At 51.0% G+C, this 23180-nt stretch overlaps 1 protein-coding gene across 8 annotated transcripts; it reads left to right on the forward strand.

Annotated features, from left to right (window-relative positions):
- The first annotated feature begins 101 nt into the window (after positions 1-101).
- Positions 102-21826, forward strand: ndor1 (NADPH dependent diflavin oxidoreductase 1). 8 transcript variants are annotated; one of them, XM_055660437.1, is made up of 15 exons: positions 102-224; positions 569-703; positions 2465-2542; positions 3453-3550; positions 5711-5809; positions 7376-7477; positions 8734-8943; positions 9087-9208; positions 11978-12198; positions 12825-12932; positions 13731-13845; positions 17896-18042; positions 19515-19633; positions 20045-20139; positions 21352-21826. In XM_055660437.1, exons 1-15 carry the CDS (start codon positions 198-200, stop codon positions 21494-21496), a joined length of 1821 nt encoding a protein of 606 aa, XP_055516412.1. In that variant the 5' UTR covers positions 102-197; the 3' UTR covers positions 21497-21826. The 8 variants fall into 8 exon arrangements, 4 of the variants coding, with proteins under 4 accessions (XP_055516412.1, XP_055516411.1, XP_055516413.1 ...); XM_055660436.1 differs by having other exon boundaries at positions 113-238; positions 568-703; XR_008726001.1 differs by having other exon boundaries at positions 133-231; positions 20025-20139; positions 21352-21489.
- The last annotated feature ends 1354 nt before the right edge of the window (positions 21827-23180 follow it).

The following is a 23180-nucleotide window of genomic DNA, read 5'->3' on the forward strand; positions in this document are numbered from 1 at the left end:
GTGTCGGGGGGGTGCCGGGGCCGGTGCCGGGGGGGCGGGGCCGGTGCCGGGGGGGGGGCCGGTGCCGGGGGGCGGGGCCGGGCCGCTGCGGTGACCGGACACTCGACGCTGCCGGACCGACAGGAGGGGGCGCGCCGTCAGTGCGCAGGCGCGCGGGGAGCTCGCCTCTCGCGACACCGAATGCCGGGCTGCTGCGCATGCGCACTGGGAGCCGTCAGGTCACGGTCGGTGGTGAGAGGGGTGTGTGTGAAGGGGTGTGTGGAGAGAGGTGTGTGGGGATGGGGTGTGTAGGGGTGGGGTGTGTAGGGGTGGGGGTGATGGGTAGGGGTGGGGGTGATGGGTAGGGGTGGGGGTGTAGGGGTGTAGGTGTGATGGGTGGGGTGTGTAGGGGTGGGGGGTGTAGGGTGTGTAGGGGGGTGTAGGGGTGGGGGGTGTAGGTGTGATGGGGGTGATGGGTGCCAAGTGCGATATATATTTAATTATTGACAATAGATGGCATCAGCTAGCAGCATGAAGCCGTGTGTGTAGTTCTGTCTGGATCTGTCACTGTCTTGCTGCTGTTTTGCAGATGGTAATACGGAGGCTGCTGGTGTTGTTTGGCAGTCAGACTGGCACAGCGCAGGATGTGGCTGAGCGGATCGGCAGAGAAGGAGTGCGGCGCCACTTTGTGTGCAGAGTGTTGCCGCTGGATAGCTACACAATAGTGAGTAGCGGTGACTGGTAAATGAGCTGGACAAGGCTGACCTTCACTTAAAGTGCTACCAAATATTGTTTCTCTGCTGTGATCACTGCTTGAGGTGCTGTGGTTTATTAGGGGCATGCTTACTCAAAAAAATAGATCTGCCAGTATTATAGCACTTCAATAGGTGTGTGTGTGCGTGCGCCTGTGTGTGTGCCTGCATGTGTGTGTGTGCGCCTGCATGTATGTGTGTCTGTCTGCATGTGTGTGTGCCTGCTTGTGTGTGTGCCTGCTTGTGTGTGTGCGTGCCTGCGTGTGTGTGTGTCTGCGTGTGTGTGTGTGTGTGCCTGCTTGTGTGTGTCTGCGTGTGAAGTGCTTTGTGATCCTGGGGATGCAGACAGCATTTTGCCGCTGTGGGTTGCCCCAGTAGTATAACAGTAGATTTATACAATTGGAGTGTTGTGCTTCTTGTAACACAGGAAATCCACGGCATGATCCCACCAGCAGCAATGAGCTAATAACTCTCCAAGGTAGCCACCAAAAAACAAACTACAGACGCTGGAAATTATCAGCTCAGATAGCATCTGTGAAGAGAGAAATATACCAATGAGCTTTCATCAGCAGTGTCTGATTTGTCCCGCTCCTTGTATTGAATTTCCCCTGGTTAAACAATGGAAATATAGAAACCACTGACTTTATTTTCTACCAGAAGTTCCGTTTCCAATGCCTTCATTCTTGATGGAGCTGAACCAACATGTTTGTGATCTTGGCATCTTGTTTGCCCATCAGTGGAGCCTCTGACCACATACCCACACCATCATCGACGCTTCAGACTTCACCCCCGTGAACATTTGGAAACCTCATCCACGCTTTTGTTATCTCCAGATTCTCCACAACAACAGAAACCGCTGGAGATAACCTGACATTCCAGTCGGCAGCTGTGGAGGTCGTTGACCAGATGCTCAGTTTCTCTCTCTCTCGAACGCTGCCTGACCTGACGAGTATCTCCAGCTGTTTATTTTGGTATTTCAGACATCCAGCTCCTGCACTAATTTGCATCCTGTTCACTATTCCAAAGCATCCCCGACTATCTGCCATTCTCCAGCAACTCTACCTCACCAAATCTCTGCTGATCTTTCCTAACTCCCATTCATCAGCTCAGCCCTTGCTGACCAATCTTACCACAATATCCATCAATGATTATAATTCAAAATTCTCAGTCTCACTCCCTCTCTCTTTGCCACCTCATTCTGCCTCAGCCTCCCATTTACGGCCTATTGCATCTCACTATCATAAAGTCTCACAGGGAAACATAGAGTGGAAACAGCCCCTTCAGCCCAACGTGCCTACACCGACCAACATGCTCCATCTACACTAGCCCCACCTGCCTGCGTTTGCCCCATATCCCTCATAACCTGTCCTATCCATGTACCTGTCTAATTGTTTCTTAAACATCTGTTTCTATCGAGGCCTTTCCTTCAGCTCCTGAGGCTCTAGAATGCTCTTCCCATCTCCTTCACAATCCCTTACACAATGACCTTTTGTATTCTTGCCTTATATTAATAGCTTTCCAATATCAAATTATATCTGCTCCTGCTTCTGGGAATGCCTTGGATTTTGTTAAAGCAATGTATAACAAATACAACAGACCCGACCTTGATAGGACTGGGTACAGATTCACAGAGGAGTTTGGTGGTTGTTTTGTGATTGTACAGTGGCTGTAAATGTATTGACCTTGTGTGCTCACGTTTTAGTCTGATGTTCTAACAATCTCCTTGCCCTCAGGCTGACCTGATCCAGGAGCCTCTGGTGGTGTTTGTGTGTTCCACAACAGGCCAGGGTGAACCTCCAGACAACATGAAGGTAGAGTGACATCAGCCCAAACCTCCTCGTGCCACTTTGCTGCACCTGTATTCGTTAGTGGCAGGGAAACACATCCCTGCAGTGCAGGCTTTATGAAAATGTTGCTGATGAAGCAGCTCCAACATGGGACATTCATTTGGATTAAATAAACCGTGAATAATCCTCGCACAGTGCAGAAGGAAGAGTTATATTTATTGCATGTTCCCCTGCTGTGATCTGTTACACGTTCTGGGTCCAGTGGGTTACAAGGCCTATCCATGTCGCTCGGTGAGATGGGGAATAAATTATTCAGAGCTGTGCCGGTGCAGTTCGGAGCACGGGAGTTGGTCAGATTCCCCAGGCCTCCAGACACAAGTGAAAGTTGCTCAGTGACTTTGTATCGCTGCCCGTTTGGCCAAGAGGGGTGTGGGTTCTCCTCTCGACCTACAGTCTTTCCTCTTCAGCTGATCTTGGCCTGTTGCCCACTATTGCTCAGCCTCTTCCAACCTGTCCTCCTGTTGATTGCCAGTCTCCCCTCCCCTCATCTCCTTCATATCCTCCTTCCTGGCCACAGAACCCTGCCTCCTCTCCTCCTTCCTCTTCACCCAACCTAACCTTGTTCCAGACCCTTGACCCCTCCTGACCTGTCGCCCATCCCCCACGACTGACCTACCTCGCACCCCCCCCCCCCCCCCCCCCCCCTGGACTCCACCTTGCTCGCCCTATCACCTCCTAACCTGTGTCCACTCTGCGCTCCTTCATCACCACCTCAGACAGGATGAGCAGCACCCCTCTCTCTGCCTCCTCACTCGCTCCTTCCATTGAATCCCGTGCGTATTGAGTGGGTATAGTTCTAGTTACGTCACCCTGTGCTGCCCACTGCCTCCTACATACCTTCCCTCATTCACGTTGACTCTCTTTTCACCTTCAGAAGTTCTGGCGGTTTATCTTCCGACGCAATCTTCCTGCTGCCTCTCTCTCGCTGGTGAACAGCGCTGTCCTTGGTCTCGGAGATTCCTCCTACCCCAAGTGAGTGGAACAATGAATCTGGAGTGATCGGCGTTCAATGTCGTCATGTTCGTAGACAATGATGAGTGACAGTTGTTTAACATGTCTCTCAATAGCTTCATTGAATGTTATCCACGAATTGTTGCGAGGTGTTACCCGGTGTTGCACAGTGTTACTCAGTGTTACTCTGTGTTGCCCGGTGTTACACGGTGTTGCCCGGTGTTACCCGGTGTTGCACGGTGTTGCCCGGTGTTGCCCGGTGTTGCACGGTGTTGCACGGTGTTACCCGGTGTTGCACGGTGTTGCCCGGTGTTGCCCGGTGTTGCACGGTGTTACCCGGTGTTGGACGGTGTTGGACGGTGTTACCCGGTGTTGCCCAGTGTTACCCGGTGTTGCACAGTGTTGCACGGTGTTACCCCGTGTTGCCCGGTGTTACCCCGTGTTGCCCGGTGTTGCCCAGGTGTTGCCCGGTGTTGCACGGTGTTGTCCCGGTGTTGCCCGGTGTTGCACAGTGTTGCCCGGTGTTGCCCGGTGTTGCTCGGTGTTGCTCGGTGTTGCCCGGTGTTGCCCCGTGTTACCCCGTGTTGCCCCGTGTGGCCCGGTGTTGCACCCGGTGTTGCACGGTGTTGCCCGGTGTTACCCAGTGTTGCCCGGTGTTGCACGGTGTTGCCCGGTGTTGCCCGGTGTTGCCCGGTGTTGCCCGGTGTTGCCCGGTGTTGCCCGGTGTTGCACGGTGTTGCCCGGTGTTGCCCGGTGTTGCCCGGTGTTGCCCGGTGTTGCCCGGTGTTACCCGGTGTTGCACGGTGTTGCACAGTGTTGCAGGTGTTGCCCGGTGTTGCCCAGTGTTGCCCGGTGTTGCCCGGTGTTGCACGGTGTTGCCCGGTGTTGCCCGGTGTTACCCAGTGTTGCCCACGGTGTTGCCCGGTGTTGCCCGGTGTTGCCCGGTGTTGCACGGTGTTGCCCGGTGTTACCCGGTGTTGCCCGGTGTGTTGCCCGGTGTTGCCCGGTGTTGCCCGGTGTTACACTGTGTTGCCCGGTGTTACTCGGTGTTGCTCGGTGTTGCCCGGTGTTACCCAGTGTTACTCGGTGTTGCCCGGTGTTACCCGGTGTTGCACGGTGTTGCACTCGGTGTTGCACGGTGTTGCCCGGTGTTACCCGGTGTTACCCGGTGTTGCACGGTGTTACGCGGTGTTGCACGGTGTTGCCCGGTGTTGCCCGGTGTTACCCGGTGTTACCCCGTGTTGCACGGTGTTACCCGGTGTTGCCCTGTGTTGCCCGGTGTTGCCCCGTGTTACCCGGTGTTACTCGGTGTTACTCGGTGTTACCCGGTGTTGCACGGTGTTACCCGGTGTTACTCGGTGTTACTTGGTGTTGCCCGGTGTTACCCGGTGTTACCCGGTGTTGTACGGTGTTACTCGGTGTTGCCCGGTGTTACCCGGTGTTGCCCGGTGTTACCCGGTGTTGCACGGTGTTACCCGGTGTTGCCCGGTGTTGCCCGGTGTTGCTCGGTGTTACCCGGTGTTACCCGGTGTTGCACAGTGTTGCCCGGTGTTGCCCGGTGTTGCCCGGTGTTGCCCGGTGTTACCCGGTGTTGCACGGTGTTGCACAGTGTTGCCCGGTGTTGCCCGGTGTTGCACGGTGTTGCCCGGTGTTACCCGGTGTTGCCCGGTGTTGCACAGTATTGCGAGGTGTTGCACGGTGTTGCACAGTGTTGCACAGTATCGCGAGGTGTTGCACGGTGTTGCACAGTGTTGCACAGTATCGCAGTGTTGCCCAGTGTTGAGGTGTTGCCCGGTGTTGCACAGTGTTGCACAGTATCGCGAGGTGTGTGGTTCACCAGTAGCACGTTGCCCAGATCTGTTCCAATAATCTGGCATGTATTAGTGACACATGCAGTGAGGTATGCCCCACACAGTATTTAACCTTGGAGGATTGTTATTGGAAGATACCTGAAACATCATTAGATCATTCATGATTAAGGCACAATGATTGAACATTATGTGACTTTGGTGTGAATCAGTAAAAATGAGGAGCAGCAAATTCTGGAAATATTCAGCAGGTCAAGCTGCATCTGTGGAGAAGAAACAGCTGATGTGTTGTGTGTGGACTTTTCTGTGTTTGGATAATTTATTTACGTGAATGATGGAGTTTCCAAATTGAGTGACTTTTTCTGAATTAAAGGTTTAACTTCATTGCCAAGAAGCTGAATAAGCGTTTGATGCAGCTGGGATCTAAGAATCTTCTACCCCTGGGTTTGGGAGACGACCAGCATGATCTGGGGTAAGAGCCCTCTCCACACTCCTCTTCAAAACCTCTCTTAAATGCTTTACTTGATTACTAGCACAGTGAGACCGACACACACCCGTGAAAATGGAGCCGCTAAATTCAAGCCCATGTTGTTTCTCGAGGTATTGAATCTGTGGAATGAATTGTCACAGGTGGCTGTGGAGGACATTGGGTATTATTAAAGTGGCGATTGACAGCTTCTCGATTAGCGAGGGAATCAAAAGTTACAGGGAGAAGGTGGGAGAATGGAGTTGAGAAAGTAAAATAGATCAGCCTTGATCCAATGTCAGAGTAGACTCAATGGGCCGAATGGCCTGTTTCTGCTCCTATCTTATGGTCTTATATCAGACATCTATACAGTAGCATTTGGTGTGCTGTGTACAGTGCTGGTCACCCTACTGTAGGAAGGATGCCATTAAACTGGAAAGGGTGCAATAACAATTTACGAAGGTGGTTTTTGGTCTAACGGGTTTGAGGTTAAGGAGAGGATGGATAAGTTGGAGGTGGCTGACCTTATCATTATCAAAGGCTGAACATATTGACAATGTCTAGGGCTTTGCCCCCATCAACCTTTTTGGTTCAGATCCATAAAAGACAATCTCCCAAGTACAAAACCATTCTAATCCTCCCCTCTCTATGCAAATGTGTGTGTGTGTATATATATATATTACCCCTCGCAATCCTCTCCAGTAACCTGCCTCCCACAGATGTGAGGCTCACTGGTCTATAGTTCCCAGGCTTCTCCTTACATCCCTTCTTAAATAAAGGCACGTTAGCCAGCCTCCAGTTATCCGGCACCTCCCTCCCCTGTGTCTAATGATCATTCAGATATCTCATGGAGCAGGATTGTGTGTATTAGTTGTAGTGATGGAGCATTGGAACAGGCCCTTCAGTCCACTGTGTCCGTGCCAACCAATGATCACCTGTACACTAGTTCTATTCTACACATTCGGGCTAAATAACCTACAAACCTGCATGTCTTTGGAATGTGGGAGGAAACTGGAGCACCCAGTGAAAACCCATGCGGTCACAGGGAGAACATGCAAACTCCATACAGACAGCACCCGTGGTCAGGATCGAACCTGGGTTTCTGGCTCTGTGAGGTAGCAAGTGTATAGTGTGTAAACAAAGCTGCCCTCATACACTAAGGAAACTGAAGTTCTTTGAAATCTAATATAGCTACAAAAACCTTTAACTTTACATCCTTGATTGATTAGACATGTACATGGATAGGACAGGTTTGGAGGGATATGGGCCAAATGCAGGCAGGTGGGACTAGTGTAGCTGGGACATGTTGGCCGGTGTGGGCAGGTTGGGTCGAAGGACCTGTTTCCATGCTGTATCACTCTATGATTCCTGCTAACTGATTAATTTCAAGGACCATTATAGTGCGTGCATTATCTGTTATACCCAGCAACCCATCAGTGTTTGACTCCTTGCTGACTGCAGCTTGCCCCCCACTAATGTCCATGTGTTCTGCTGGAATGTTGACATCATCTGGCACGGTGACAGTAACAGAGCGATGAAGCAAAGTTAATGTGAATGTCCCTGCCCATCCAGACCCGACGCTGTCATCGACCCCTGGCTGAAAGACTTCTGGGCCCTTGCTTTACGAATCTACCCGCTGCCGCCTGGGTTAGCCGTGCTTGGAGATCATGTCATGTGAGTACAGGGAGGGGGCAGAGGGGGCAGCGGGGGGGGGGAGAGCGGGGGGGGAGGGGGCAGTGGGGGGAGGGGGCAGAGCAAGGGGGGGAGGGGGCGGGGGGAGAGTGGGGGGGAGGGGGCAGAGGGGGGGGGTGGGGACAGAGAGCGGGGGAGGGGGACAGGGGGGGGGAGGGGACAGAGCGGGGGGGAGGGGACAGAGCGGGGGGGGAGGGGGGGGGAGCAGAGCGGGGGGGGGGGGGGGACAGGGGGGGGGAGGGGGCAGAGCGGGGGGGAGGGGGCAGAGTGGGGGGGGAGGGGGCAGAGCGGGGGGGGAGGGGACAGGGAGGGGGGGGGGGACGGGGCGGAGGGGGAGGGGGCAGAGCTGGGGGGGGGGGAGGGGCAGCGGGGGGGGGAGGGGACAGAGCGGGGGGGAGGGGGCAGAGTGGGGGGAGGGGAGGAGTGGGGGGGAGGGGGCAGAGTGGGGGGGGGAGGGGGACAGAGCGGGGGGGAGGGGACAGGGGGAGAGGGGGGGGGGGAGGGGCAGAGTGGGGGGGAGGGGGGGGAGCAAGGGGGGGGGGGGGGAGAGCAAGGGGGGGGGGGGGGCAGGGGGAGAGCTGGGGGAGGGAGCATCCAGGTTGTGGGGGGGGGAGGGGGCAGGCGGGGGGGGGGGGGGGAGGCTTGCTATACCATGAGACACAGGAGGGCTGTACATGAGTCCAAGTGTGGGTCCCAAAACACAGGCTCAATGACAACATGGAGGTAAATCCGTTAGAGGAGAGGAGGAGGAGAGCTGGAAATAGTGGCGTGTTGGGCAATCAGTGGGTGAGCAGGTCTCCCTTGGTGTTCGAGATCCATCTCTCAGGACTGTGACTGAAAAGGAAGCTCAGCCCTCACATGGGAGGAACAACTTCCCACCTCTGTGGCACTGCAGCAGCTGGCTGTTACTCTGTGGGACACGCCTGCGGAGGATCACAGCTGTTGATCAGACTTGTACGGTCTTGGCCAAGATGGTGGGCATGTGGAGACTGTCACATTGACGTTGAAACAGATGCAGGAGGTGATGCATTCAGAAAGAAGAAAGTCTGAGATCTTTGGCCAGCAATGGTATGAACAAGTTCCTGCTTCTTGGCCTCTAGATTTGATCAGTCCAGCTTCAGTGTTGTTTATTTGGTCACAAAGACTAAAACCGTTCTGAGTGTTACATTAGTTTGTGTGTTTCAGGTCTGAAGCCTTTGAATGAAGGTACTTTATGTAACATCTAACTTCATGTGCAGATTGCCATCAAAGTACAGCTTGCAGTTTGAGAGGGATGCCAGCAATGGTTCAGCGGTGGGACCATACGTGACCAACAAACACTCTACATGCCCTCCCTCCTCGCTCCAGCCATTCCCAGCAAGGATGGTCACCATTGAAAGGGTGACCGACGAAAGCCACTTCCAGGATGTGCGGCTCATCACCTTCGATGTCACTGACTCTGGCATCCAGTAAGACATGTCTGCATCCGTCTCCAAACCAAGCACATTCACTTTGAAATAGTCTGTTGTGACGAAACTGGGCAGTGACTGGATTATCTGGCCTGTCAGTTTTGTACCTTCTCTGTGATCTAACCTTTCCTTCTGACCTGCAGATATTCAGCAGGGGACGTTGTAATGATTGAACCTCGAAACCCAGCGGACAGCGTGGACCAGTTCTGTCAACTCTTCCATCTCGATCCACACAAAACCTTTACCCTGAAGCCCAATGATCCAGGTTGGATATTTTAGCCACCGATTGTTGCTTTTGTACATTTATTCACAGAATGACAGACAATGTACGATGCAGAAGGTGGTGATTGTGCCCATCATTCTCTGCTGGCTGAGCTAAGCCCTGAGTTCCAGATACTCTGGGTGAATATTCTCTTCTTCACTTCCTAGTCCTCAATCAATTAATTTAAATCCCACCAATGGTTGCGTCCAATGTGGGACGTAGAGTCTGATGCCCGGTTGCAGAAGGTACTTGCTGGAATTGTGTGGGTGGCGGTGCACTCTTCATGCCATGTATCATGGACCTCGGTGTCCTGTCCACTGGAAACAAGTCAGTGTAGTTAGGCGTCCATGTGTGAACATTGGGTTGAGGGGAGACAGTAATGTAGTGCTGCCTTGTGCTGCCACTGGAGGGGTGATGCTGGTGGGACTTGTCCAGTGATGTGAGGTGCCTACTGGAGGTAATCACCATGTCACAATGTGCAGTGAAGGGATTACTCAGTGGATCAGGAGTTTTGCCAAGTTGGAGGCCTCTATGTAAAGGCACACAGAATAGTGGTAACATTTTATATTTGTGTACGTTACTAGTTATTGCCTTGGGCTATTTTCTTGAGAGGATGATGAGGATCCAAATATTGAGTATGATACTTACTTGCAATATTTGTGTTCACATAGTTTCCACTCAGCCTCTCCCCGTTGATGCCAATAGACAACAGGTGCAGGAGGAGGCCATTCGGCACTTCGAGCCAGCACTGTCATTTAATGTGATCATGACTGATCGTCCCCCAATCAGTACTCCGTTCCTGCCTTCTCCCCATATCCCCTGACTCTGCTATCTTTAAGAGCCCTATCTAGCTCTCTCTTGAAAGTATCCAGAGAACCGGCCTCCACTGCCCTCTGAGGCAGAGAATTCCACACTCACAACTCTCTGTGAGAAAAAAGTGTTTTCTCATCTCCATTCTAAATGGCTTACCCCTTATTCTTAAACTGTGGCCCCTGGTTCTGGTGATTGACGATCTTTTCCTGCCCATTCTGCTGGATGCTTGCACTGATCTTGTAGCGACAGGTGAACTCTGCACGTACTCTGTTGTCTTACGTATGAAGACATACGATGTGCTTCCCCTGCTGGCGTCTGCATGCCCAGAGCGGTTGGGTATGGGACGGGTTGAGTAAACCCACCTCCATCTTCCCTCCCACCCCTCGGCATGCCACACGCGTCTCAACATCAACTTCCCAAACTCTCCACTGCAATTAAGTGGTAGCCGTGATTTCCTTGTGCCACACTTACTGTTCTATTCAAAAACTGCTGTTCGTTCAGGTAAAATCGCCCACTGGCTTCTGATTGTTTAAGGGTATTAATCAAAACATAAAGAGGTACTTGGTGGGTCAGAAGGCATCTGTGGAGGGAATGAAAGAAGCCATTGTGTGTCGGGACTCTCAAAATACCTTCTCCCCTCTTGTCCCCTCTCTCCAGTGCCTTCCAACCTACATCCAAGACACCTCCTCACTGCCTCCACCACCACAGCAACTTTCAATGCCTCGGCCCCCATCCATCACCTCATCTTTACAACCACACCCAGTACCTGAGTCTGAGGATGGCTCCCCACCTGAAATGTTGTCTGTCCATTCCCTACACACATGCTGCCTGACCCACTGAGTTCCTCCACAACCTTGATTTTTCCAGCATGTATTGTTCTTCCGCTGACAGGTTAGCGCGCAACAAAAGCTTTTCACTATACCTCGGTACATGTGACAATGAACTAAACTCAAACTGAATATTTGCAGTTTCTTGTATTTCTGTTTCATGGCATTAGATTGTCAAATAAATGGGATGCGTTTGACACATAAATTTAAATGTAGGCCAGTATGGGGTCATAAGGAATGGAACAAATTACTTTTTAAAAGACAAAGGCTGTGACATGGTTTTGTGGAGCTGTGCCAGAGAACAATCATGATAACTCATTGAATGACCAACTCCTCATCCTACCCCTACTTCTATTCCCACCCCTACTCCCACTTTGTGTAGGAAGGAACTGCAGATAGACAAAAAAAAGCTGGAGTAACTCAGCGGGTCAGGCAGCATCTGTGGAGAACATGGATAGGTGATGTTTCACAGAGTGCTGGAGTAACTCAGCAGGTCAGGCAGCATCTGTGGAGAACATGGATAGGTGACGTTTCATAGAGTGCTGGAGTAACTCAGCGGGTCAGGCAGCATCTGTGGAGAACATGGATAGGTGACGTTTCACAAAGTGCTGGAGTAACTCAGCAGGTCAGGCAGCATCTGTGGAGAACATGGATAGGTGACGTTTCACAGACTGCTGGAGTAACTCAGCAGGTCAGGCAGCATCTGTGGAGAACATGGATAGGTGACGTTTCATAGAGTGCTGGAGTAACTCAGCGGGTCAGGCAGCATCTGTGGAGAACATGGATAGGTGACGTTTCACAGACTGCTGGAGTAACTCAGCAGGTCAGGCAGCATCTGTGGAGAACATGGATAGGTGACGTTTCACAGAGTGCTGGAGTAACTCAGTGGGTCAGGCAGCATCTGTGGAGAACATGGATAGGTGACGTTTCATAGAGTGCTGGAGTAACTCAGCGGGTCAGGCAGCATCTGTGGAGAACATGGATAGGTGACGTTTCACAGAGTGCTGGAGTAACTCAGCAGGTCAGGCAGCATCTCTGGAGAGAAGGAATAGGTGATATTTTAGGTTGAGACCCTACTTCAGATTTTCTTGGTGCTTTTGTCCCATGGTGACTAATATCTCCGTCTCTTTAGCAACACCAGCTCCCGCTCGACTGCCACAACCCTGCACAGTTCAGTACCTGGTGGAGCGGTACCTGGACATCAACGCCGTCCCCCGACGCTCCTTCTTCCAGCTTCTGTCGTGCTTCTCCACTGACGAGATGGAGCAGGAGAAGTTGCAGGAATTCAGCTCAGCAGAGGGACAGGAAGAGTTGTACAGTTACTGCAACAGGTTGAGACGGACCACGTTGGAGGTAGGTCTGGTACTGACCGGCACTCGATGAGACGGTGTCCCGCTCTACCTGTAGCCACTGTGTTATGACAGGATGGAAAGATCAGTCAAAGGACAGGTTCCTAGCAGCTGCTTCAGGAAGGAGTGGAGGGGCAGTGAAGGGGGGGGTGGAGGGGGCGGGTGGAGGGGGGGTGGAGGGACAGCTGCTAATTAAACTTCAATTACAATACAGGGGTTGTGAAGGGTGAGCGGGTGGGGGGTGGGTGGGGCAGCGTAGATGAGGACGTGGAGAAGAGGTGGGTGGGTGGGTGGGCGGAGAGAGAGGATGGGGACGGGGGTGGGGAGGCAGGGATGGGGTGGGGGGGGCAGGGTGGGGGGGGCAGGGTGGAGGGTGGGGGGGGCAGGGTGGAGGGGTGGGGGGGGCAGGGTGGAGGGTGGGGGGGGCAGGGTGGGGGGGCAGGGTGGGAGGAGGGTGGGGGGGGCAGGGTGGAGGGTGGGGGGGGCAGGGTGGGGGGGGGCAGGGTGGGGGGGGGGCAAGGACGGGGAGGGGAGGGGGGGCAGGGGCGGGTGAGGGGAGGCAGGGATGGGGTGGGGGGGGTTACTTGGAGAGGATGTTGTCAGATTTTTAATTTCTCTGGGATTGTCTAGGTGCTGTTTGACTTCTCACGGACCACGGCTGCAGTCCCAGTCGACTACCTCTTTGACCTCATCCCTGAAATCCGACCTCGGGCATTTTCTATTGCCTCCTCCCAGTTGGTAAGGTAGAAACATAAACATACTGGTTAACACACACATGGACACACAGTGCTGGCCGTAACTCAGCAGGTCAGGCAGCATCTCTGGAACCTTCTTCTGAAGAAGAGTCTCAACCCAAATCATCATCTGTTCTCCAGAGATGCTGCCTGGCCTGCTGAGTTACTCCAGTATTGATCAGTACGGGTGACAGAGGTTATGGCGAGAAGGCAGGAGAATGCGGTTATGAGGGAGAGGTAGATCAGCCTTGATTGATTAGCGGAGTTGACGTGATGGGCCAAATGGCCTAATTCTACTCCAATTCCTTATGGCCGTATGAGTTCCTCCGGCTCCTCGTGCCCAGTAGGTGAGGGTGAGGGTACCCGACTTCCACACGGGGTTTAATTGGGGAACCGCTTGGTGTGGACAAGACCGGCTCCATTTTCCACATGCTGATGCAGCATCAAAGTTGCCGATGAGTCAGACAGACCCGATGGGTGAAAAAGGGTTTCCTCGTCGCAGTCCTAAATGGCCTACCTCTTATTCTGAAACTGTGAAGAGCTGGAGTAACCGAGCGGGTCAGGCAGCGTCTCATGGATGGGTGACATTCTGACTCGGGCTGAGTGTAGTAGGGGAGTGAAAGAGTGGTGGGGTGGACGAGTGATAGGTGGATACAGGTGGGGGAGGGTTTCATTGGCAGATGAGTGGACAAGAGTAGAGATGAGAAGGAGCCACTCCCTGCCCTGTTCTCCCTCGTGTTGTGATCACATTTCAGTAGAGGGTAGGGTGAAGATCATGCCTGGTGTTTCTCCTGGTCTGCAGGCTCAGCCCAAACACATCCAGATTCTCATGGCCGTGGTTCAGTACAAGACCAAGTTGAAGAAGCCTCGTTGTGGCCTGTGTTCCTGTTGGTTGGCTGCTCAGAGCCCAGAGAAAGGTAAGTCCTCCTCACCTGGACCAGAGGTCCGCACTTCCAAGAGGCTTCCCGTCTTCATGTGTCACCACATCCCACCCACAGCCGGTGCTCATCCCTGCAGTCCTTGTCCTTGTCCTTCCACCCATCAGTGACTGGCGTCTACCGCTTCTTCCAGTTCCCTATTGCTACCGCAGAGATTGCTTTACCCTGAACTCTTCCACGGGCTTGCCCTCTGGCACAAGGCTCTCGGTTGCTTTGGCTCAACTATCTCAAACTCGCTCTGTAAATTTCTTCATACAGTCTCGGTGGGCCGAAGGGCCTGTTTCTACGCTGTATCTCCAAACTCTGTTAAAGTCTCAGCGTGCAAAATCTAAGCAGAAATGATTGTGGGTAATGGACTAATGTGGGTTTAAACAAAGAGTAGGAATAAATGGGATTTTCCCAAGGTGGTTGTCAAGTCCAACGGCGACCATGGAGAGAAGGAACGGGTCTCGACTCGAAACGTCACCCATTCCTTCTCTCCAGAGATGCTGCCTGTTCCGCTGAGTTACTCCAGCTTTTTGCTTCTATCTTCGGTTTAAACCGTAGACACAAAAAGCTGGAGTAACTCAGCGGGACAGGCAGCATCTCTGGAGAGAAGGAATGGGTGACGTTTTGAGTCGAGACCCGTTCCTTCTCTCCAGAGATGCTGCCTGACCCGCTGAGTTGCTCCAGCATTTTTCTGTGCATCTTAAGTGAAACATGTTGCTAGGTGTGCAAGTACATGGCAGATACAGTATGATATGAATAATTGTAAGGTTAATCACATTGGTAGGAAAAATAGAGTAAGATTGAAATAATGGTAGTTTATGAAATGTTCGTAGTACAAAAGGGTGTTTAAGAAGGAACTGCAGATGCTGGAAAAATCGCAGGTAGACAAAAATTCTGGAGAAACACAGCGGGTGAGGCAGCATCTATGGAGCAATGGAATAGGTGACGTTTAGGGTCGAGACCCTTCTTTAGACTGATGTGGTGGGGGGGGCGGGAAGAAGAAAGGAAGACGAGGAGACAGTGGGCTGTGGGAGAGCTGGGAAGGGGAGGGGAAGGAGGGAGAAAGCAAGGACTACCTGAAATTGGAGAAGTCAATATGCATACCGCTGGGGTGTAAACTACACAAGCGAAATATGAGGTGCTGCTCCTCCAATTTGCAGTGGGACTCACTGGCCATGGAGGAGGCCCAGAACAGAAAGGTTGGATTCAGAATGGAAGGGAGAGTTGAAGTGCTGAGCCACTGGGAGATCAGGTTAGTTATTGCGAACTGAGCGGAGGTGTTGGGCGAAGCGATCATCGAGCCTGCGCTTGGTCTCACTGATGTAGATCAGCTGACATCTAGAGCAGCGGATGCAATAGATGAGGTTGGAGGAGGTGCAGGTGAACCTTTGCCGCACCTGGAAAGACTGCTTAGGTCCTTGGATAGAGTCAAGGGGGGAGGTAAAGCGACAAGTGTAGCATTTCCTGCGGTTGCAAGGGAAAGTACCAGGAGAGAGGGTGGTTTGGGTGGGAAGGGACGAATTGACCAGGGGGTTACGGAGGGAGCGGTTTCTGCGGAAAGCCGAAAGGGGATGAGATATGAAGATGTGGCCAGTGGTGGGTCCCGTCCGAGGGGGCGAAAATGTCAGAGGATTATTTGTTGTATGTGATGACTGGTAGAGTGGAAGGTGAGGACTAGGGGGACTCTGCCCTTGTTACGAGTGGGGGAATGGGGAGTGAGAGCAGAGTTACGGGGTATAGAAGAGACCCTGGTGAGAGCCTCATCTATAGTCGAAGAGGGGAACCCCCGTTCCCTAAAGAATGATGATATCTCCGATGCCCTGGTTTGGAACACCTCATCCTGGGTGCAGATGCGGCGTGCGTGCGTGTGTGTGCGTGCGTGCGTGTGTGTGCGTGCGTGCGTGCGTGTGCGCGCGCGCGGACCATTGCAAAGGGTTTTGAAAACAGGAGCGTGAATATCTTGCTACAATGTGCAGGAGCTTGGTGGGACCACACCAGAACTGTACAGATATGGTCTGCTGTTCTCAGAAAGGAGGTCCTTGTCAGAGAGATTAAACAAACCCATCCTCACTGTGGGACAGTCATGTGAGGAAAGATTAGGTGGAATTTGCCAGAATTTGCTGGAGTTTACAAGAATGAGAGAAGATCTTGTTGAAACATTGTAGATTGCAACAGGGCCAGGCAGCCGAGATGGGCGTGGATGTTTGCTCTGGCTGTGGTTTCTACAGTCACGTCCAGAATTAGGGGTGAGGTTAGAAACTCGGGCGTGGGGGGGGGGGGGGGGGGGGGGGGGGGAGGGGGAGGGGAGGGGAGGGGAAAGGGAACTGTGGAATTCTCTACCATAGAAGGAAATGGACAGATTTTGAGAATGTTTAAAGAAGGATCTCGATCTAAACATCACCTGTATCTTCTCTCCGGAGATGCTGCCTGACTCGCTGAGTTATTCCAGCACTTTGTGTCTATCTTTGATATAAACCAGCATCTGCAGTTCCTTCCTACACAGATTCCCAGCCCCAACTGGTTTCAGGAGATCTGTGAGAGAGCAGGGGAATGGAGTGAGGATTGCAGTGCGTGGTGAAACAGTTCAACCACAGCTATCTGATGTGCCTCTGTAGAAAATCAATGCACCTCTCCTCTCTGAGTTAATGATGGTGGAGAAAGAAGCTGTGGGTGGGGGGGGGGGGGTCAGAATTGTGGGTGTGGGGAGGGGGGCGTCAGAGCTGTGGGGGGAGGGGGGTGGGGGGATCAGAGCTGTGGGTGGTGGGAGGGGGTTCCGGTCGAAGTCTCCCCCCGGTTGATTTGCTCATTCACATTCTCGTGCATGACCACCCAGTTGACAGGCCGATCAAAGACAAGTTTTGTTCTGTCTGAATGTGAATCCTGTGTCAATAACTGTGGCAGAAGGCAGAACCAATGGAGGAGGATTCACTTGTGCTGCCGTCTTCATCCAAAGGACTAGTGAGGAGATGTCACGTACTAATTAACTCGCATTGAACCACCGTGTTTTATTCGTCAACCCCCATGTGAACTACGAGACGTGACACGAACAGTTAATTACAGTTAGTTAATGATGAATGTTCGTTCACGTGGGTGGATTTACAATGTGACCCAGTGACAGGTAGCGGGAACTGTTCATCTAGTGCACAATTATTTCAGTAATTGGGTATTATCATGTTGAAGCTTCAGTTAGGTTCATCTGAGCTGTAGTTTGGGATCCTTGGCACTGAACTGTGGTGTAACAGCGGCACTTCATGGCACAGATTGGTAAACTCAAACTTTAGGCTTTTAGATTTTAGAGATACAGCACGGAAACAAGCCCTTCGGCCCACCTAGTCCGTGCCAACCAGCGACTACCCCATACACTAGCACTATGCTACACACTGGGGACAATTTACAATATTTACACAAGAGTCGTCCTTCCTGAGGTTAAGCAGCTGATACAGGAAATGTGAAACACAAAGTAAATGCCAGAGTTACCCAGCAGGTCAGAGCCCCCCCCCCCCCCCTCTCTCTCTCTCCCCCCCCCCCAAATCCCCAAGCTAATCATTGAGCTAAGTTACATTTTTTCCTCTCCTGGCTGCCCGTGTTTCCAGAATTCTCTGCTTTTGATCAACATCAAAATCTTTGTCTAAGATGAATATCCTTGTTGATAGTTCTCAATGTGACCACACACAATCCTACCGTGGGTGCTAATGTGGTAAAGCACAGCTTTGTGTACATGTTGTTCTGAATCGTGGGACTATGAGGAGCTTCTGCAGATACTCACTCTCAACCTCCTCTCACATATCTTGCCCAAATACTTAGCAGTAATCCTTTTGTCTTTATGTCAATAAGGTGCTGTGGATTGGAGCATGTATCTCCGATGTGTCCCAAGGCGTGTGAGAGGCGGGAGGGAGACAGTCCATAACATGTATCTGCTGCTTAACCTTAGGTGTAAATGATGGTGTTGCCGGGTGCAATGTGGCTTCATCTCCTCACTCAGTGCTTGCCTTTGGGAAAGCCATCAGCTGTGACTAAACCTCTTTGTCCTCCTTCCTGTAGGTGATGTGTACGTGCCACTGTGGGTGAAGAAGGGGCTGCTACAGTTTCCAGCAGACATTGACACGCCCGTTATCATGGTTGGACCAGGCACAGGGGTGGCACCGTTCCGAGCGGCAATACAAGAACGGGTCGCAAGTGGGAGAAAAGGTCAGAGTTGTGGCTTCAGTTAAAGTTTATTGTGTAGACTTCATGTTGCCTCTACTGGGATGTAGCATTCCGTGTGTTGGGAAGCTTCCCTTATTTTGGGAGAGAATAAAGGAATAATTTTGTCCCCAACCCAGGTGACTGTTTGTGTGTTTGCATCAGAAGCAGATCTACAAGCGCTCCACACTTTGAAATCTGTATTACACACTGGAATGGATCGATTGTAATCATGTTTTGTCTTTCTGCTGACTGGTTAGCACCCAACAAAAAGCCTTTCACTGTACCTCGGTACACGACAATAAACTAAACTGAACTGAACTGAATTTCCATCTGCATAGGACAGTTGGGATGTCGCAGGCCTGCAGTCACCACCGATGGTGCAGCATGCATCAGCAGTTGCATTGGTGCTGCAGTACCAAAGTCCGGGACAAGGTCTGCACAGCACCTGCGCTGTGAGTGTACAATGCACGGGCCCTGCTCCACAGCAGTCTAATGATATTTGAATAAGTATCTATAACAAAAATACAGTATTTAAATAATTAATGACATCACGACAATATTTATTTAACGCTAACCATTTCTGATGCCTCCTATTCTGCAGACCCAGAGTCTGCATTCACTGTACCTCAGCCAAGTCTAGCCCAGTGCGGGATCCAAGAGGTGCTTGTACTGCTCTCTCCTCTACATTAGGGAAGGTGTACAGACAGATATGTCCTTGCTGACCTGTGAGTAAGTGCTCTCCATGTGTGTGGGCAGAGGCCTGGGATCTCCAGCTGTGATGCTGAACCTCAGCTGTAGCTCCAGACTCCACCCGCCACGACTTCAGTCATTGACCAGACCACCTGATATCTTCTCAAGTGGAGTTGCCTGAAGAATGCATATTAACTCACAGCACGTCACAGGCCCTTCAGCCCAAAACATCCATGCTGACCAAGGTGCCTTCCTGAACCAGTCCCACTTGCTTGCATTTGACCAATATCCCAATGAGTTTTTCCTGACTTGATAACAAGATCAACCTCTGTTCATCTTGTTAATTCCTGAGCTTAAAGATGTTGCCTCTGCGCTTATTTTCCTGAAGCTTTCTGAAATGCCCGGGGTTTTCTGTTGATTCTTAAAAAGACTTCCCACAGAGTCTTGCAGAAATTAATTGACTGTAAGATGTGCAGTGCCTGTGGTCTGTGCAGCATTGTCCCGGCCCCATGTTTGAACCCCCACTCATCTCATGATGAACACACTCGGTAATGAAGGCTGTGTGGGGAAAGGTATTCAGAATGTACTGGGATCACGATACCTGAGCGTGCCCTGACAATGTGTTTGTTTGTTTGATGTTATATCCATTGAGTATCTGGTTTACAGACCTGTTATGCTGCTTCAAGTAGGAATTTCACTGTTCCGTGTCGGTCCATTTGACAATTAAAGGCAGTGGGAACTTTATCCACAATATCCTGCATTGTAACTGTGCTTTCCACCATCAGGCAACTACCTGTTCTTTGGCTGTCGTGGGAAAACGAAGGATTTCTTCTGCGGGGCCGAGTGGGAGGATCTGCAGCAGCGGGGTTGCCTGACTCTCTACACAGCGTTCTCTCGCGACCAGGTGAGCGGGGTTGCCTGACTCTCTACACAGCGTTCTCTCGCGACCAGGTGAGCGGGGTTGCCTGACTCTCTACACAGCGTTCTCTCGTGACCAGGTGAGCTGGACCGCCACAACATTCACACACTCGGCTTCACTTCAGTTTATTGTCACGTGTACCGAGGTACAGTGAAAAGCTTTTGTTGCATGCTAGCCAGGCAGCGGAAAGAACCAATTGATGATAGAGATGAGTAGTTTAGTTTATTACGGTCATGTGTACTGAGGTACAGGGAAAGGCTGTGTGGTTGTGCATCCAGTCAGCGACTATCAGCAGAACACCAGGCTCTGGAACCTTCAGCACCTTGAAATCTTCTTTGTTTGCCATCAATTTGCATTTCTTTTAACATAATGGCAGCTTTTTGTGTTCCAATGCAGGAGCATAAAATATACGTCCAACATCTGATAAAGGAGCATGGAGATGTCGTTTGGGACTTGATTCGGAACAAAAAGGCAAACTTCTATATAGCAGGGTGAGTGAGGGTGAGTAGCAGGGGGCTGGGGGCGACAAGCTCCCCGATCCTGGGACAGCATGAGGCATACGTCTATACAGCAGGGTGAGTGGGCTGGGGGCGACAAGCTCCCCGATCCTGGGACAGCACGAAGCATCCGTCTATACAGCAGGGTGAGTGGGCTGCGGTGTGGCATCTGTGACAATCTCGATGAGCAGGTGAGGGAGCTGTAACAGTGACATACTCCGTCCCTTATCCACCGTGTGATGCTCAACTACGAGTAGTGAAGATACCGAAAGTACACGTGGCTGTGTAACCGTGCAAGGGAACAATCATTGCCGCAGACAGCTGTGGAGGCCAAGTCATTGGGTATTTTTAAGGCAGAGATTGATAGATTCTTGATTAATACAGGTGTCAGAGGTCATGGGGGAAAGGTAGGAGAATGGGGCTAGGAGGGAGAGATAGACCAGCCATGATTGAACAGCAGAGTAGACTCGATGGGCCGAATGGCCTAATTCTGCTCCTATCACTTATGAACTTAGGAACTATTTCACACAGAGAGTGATGTGTTTATGGAACGAGCTGAAAGAGGAGACAGTTGAGGCATTTACTACAACAGTTAAAATACATTTAGACACGTGCATGGATAGAACAGGTTTAGTGGGATCTGAACCAAACCCAGGCAGGTGGGACTAATGTAGATGGGGCATGTTGGTCAGTATGGGCAAGTTGGGCTGAAGGGCCTGCTTCCATGCTGTATCACTCTCTGACTATAACAACACTCTCCAGGGTCCTGCCACTCACTTTGAAGGTCCTGCCCTGGTTTGACTTCACTCTTACCAGAAATAAACTCCTTTGTTTATTTTTCAGCCCACTTGCCCAGTTGATCAAGATCCTGCTGTAATTATTAATAATCATCTTCACTGTACCATAAACATCTTGCTCTTATATTCATTGCCACAGTTAATGGAGGCAAGTGACCCGTATGCTTTCTTCACCCCCGTATTTACCAGTATTGCTGCCTTCATAGATCCCTCTGTCCTGCAATACTCTCTCTGGTCACTTGCCTCTTTAGCTCTCCTGAAGCTCGGCTTTATACTCCAACTGCTCGAGTTCTGCCCTTCATTCCAACCCTCCTCCCTTCTTGCTAATCCGTCAATGCAGCCCTCACCATCAGCAACATTGCTGCACCAAGCCCACTCTTTCATCCCACCCTGCCTTCTCTCTCCGCAGCAATGCCAAGATGATGCCAATGCAGGTCACTGATGCCCTGACGTCCGTGTTCCAGTCAGAGGGAGGCCTGTCTAACACCGACTCTGAGAACCTGCTGGTGGAACTGGAACGTTGCAAGCGGTTCCAGACCGAGACCTGGTCTTGAGGGTCTCCGGCACTCATGGGTGGGAGGCCAGATCCCTGGACAGCTGTGAGTGCCCCTGCAGGGTGCCCGGTCTCAGGCTGGGATCAGTCTGCTGCTCACTGCTGAGGGGAAGGAGATTGCACGCTGTAACATCACTGGTCATTCAATGATTCACAAGTACAGTGAAATACTTGATAGCTCGATACAATCATGACTCCGACCTCACCTCAGCACAAGTGTCGCCACGTTCTGGCATTGACCAACTTACAATCTGTGATTACATTGACCAGACTGAATGTGACAATGTAATGAAATAAAATTGAGAGCAGCAGCTATGGGCTGCAGGATGGATCCCCTTGGTCTTGCTTGTGATGTTCTGAGCGTGATCACAGATCTGAGGCTACACGTGCGTTAGGTATCCTGTTCTTCCTGAAAGGCCTGGATAGAGTGGATATGGAGAGGCTGTTTCCACTAGTGGGAGAGTCTAGGACCAAGGGGTACAACCTCTGAATTAAAGGATGTACCTTCAGAATGGAGATGAGGAGGGATTTCTTTATCCAGGGGGTGGTGAATCCGGAATTCATTGCCGGAGACAGCTGTGGAGGCCAAGTCATTGGGTATTAAAGCAGAGATGGTTAGATTCTTCATTAGTAAGGGTGTCAAGAATTATAGGGAGAAGGCAGGAGAATGGGGTTGAGAGAGAAATATAGATCAGACATGATGGCTTGGCAGAGTTTACCTGATGGGCTGAATGGCCTAATTTTGCTCCTATTATGGTCTATATTTAATAATTGATTATGAATTATTCACAATATCTAAATAAAGGTTTTTTTCCTCATCAGTGATAAATGGTTTTGAGGAAATGTAACTGATAAATATATATATATATATCTCATATGTTCATAGGATCATATAGGAGCATTTAACTCATCAAGTCTGCTTTTCATTTAATCTTAGCTGATCTATCTTTCCCTCTCAACCCTATTCTCTTGCCTTCTCCCCATAACCTTTGGCACCAGTACAAATCAAGAACTTGTAAATCTCTGCTTTAATAATGCCCATTGACTTGGCGTCCACAGCATCTGTGGCAAGAGTTACACAGGTCTCAGGCACACTTGGCAACAGTGCATTGTGAAATGGTTCATGTAATTCCAAAGCTGATTTTTGTATCACAAGGCAATGATTGACTGTATTGAGCAACTGCCACATATGATTATGGATTGAAGCAGATGAAATTGAGACAGCATAGACTTTGGATGGACGGAAGAAAGGTATAATTATAGTAGGAATGATCCACAGAGGGCAGTTACATACAGGTGTGTGTGATACAGAGGGTGGTGTGTGGTACAGGAGGCTCTTTGCTGCCTGTATCCAGGGACAGACACATAACTGAAGCTTTAGATGTTAATCTTCAATGAGGCTGACTGAAATAACAAGGGCAACTATCCAAGATCTTTCTATTATCCAGTGTTTCATTTTGTTTAAACTTTTTGATGACTATTTTGAAGATAATCCCGTACTGTTTTCATAAGTTACTGTGGAATGCAAGAGCTTGCATCAACTGAACTTTGTTTTGAACATCACCGAGGGGAAGTTTAAATTAAAACAACAATATGCAGCCTGTGAGTCACCCTGTGAGGCAGAGGTGGAGATTTGGCATCAGAGTGAGAAATGTAAAAGTCATCGGGAAGAAGGTTTTTTTAGA

The sequence above is a fragment of the Leucoraja erinacea genome, chromosome 31 (genome assembly GCF_028641065.1).
Source record: "Leucoraja erinacea ecotype New England chromosome 31, Leri_hhj_1, whole genome shotgun sequence".
Taxonomy (NCBI): Eukaryota; Metazoa; Chordata; class Chondrichthyes; order Rajiformes; family Rajidae; genus Leucoraja; species Leucoraja erinaceus.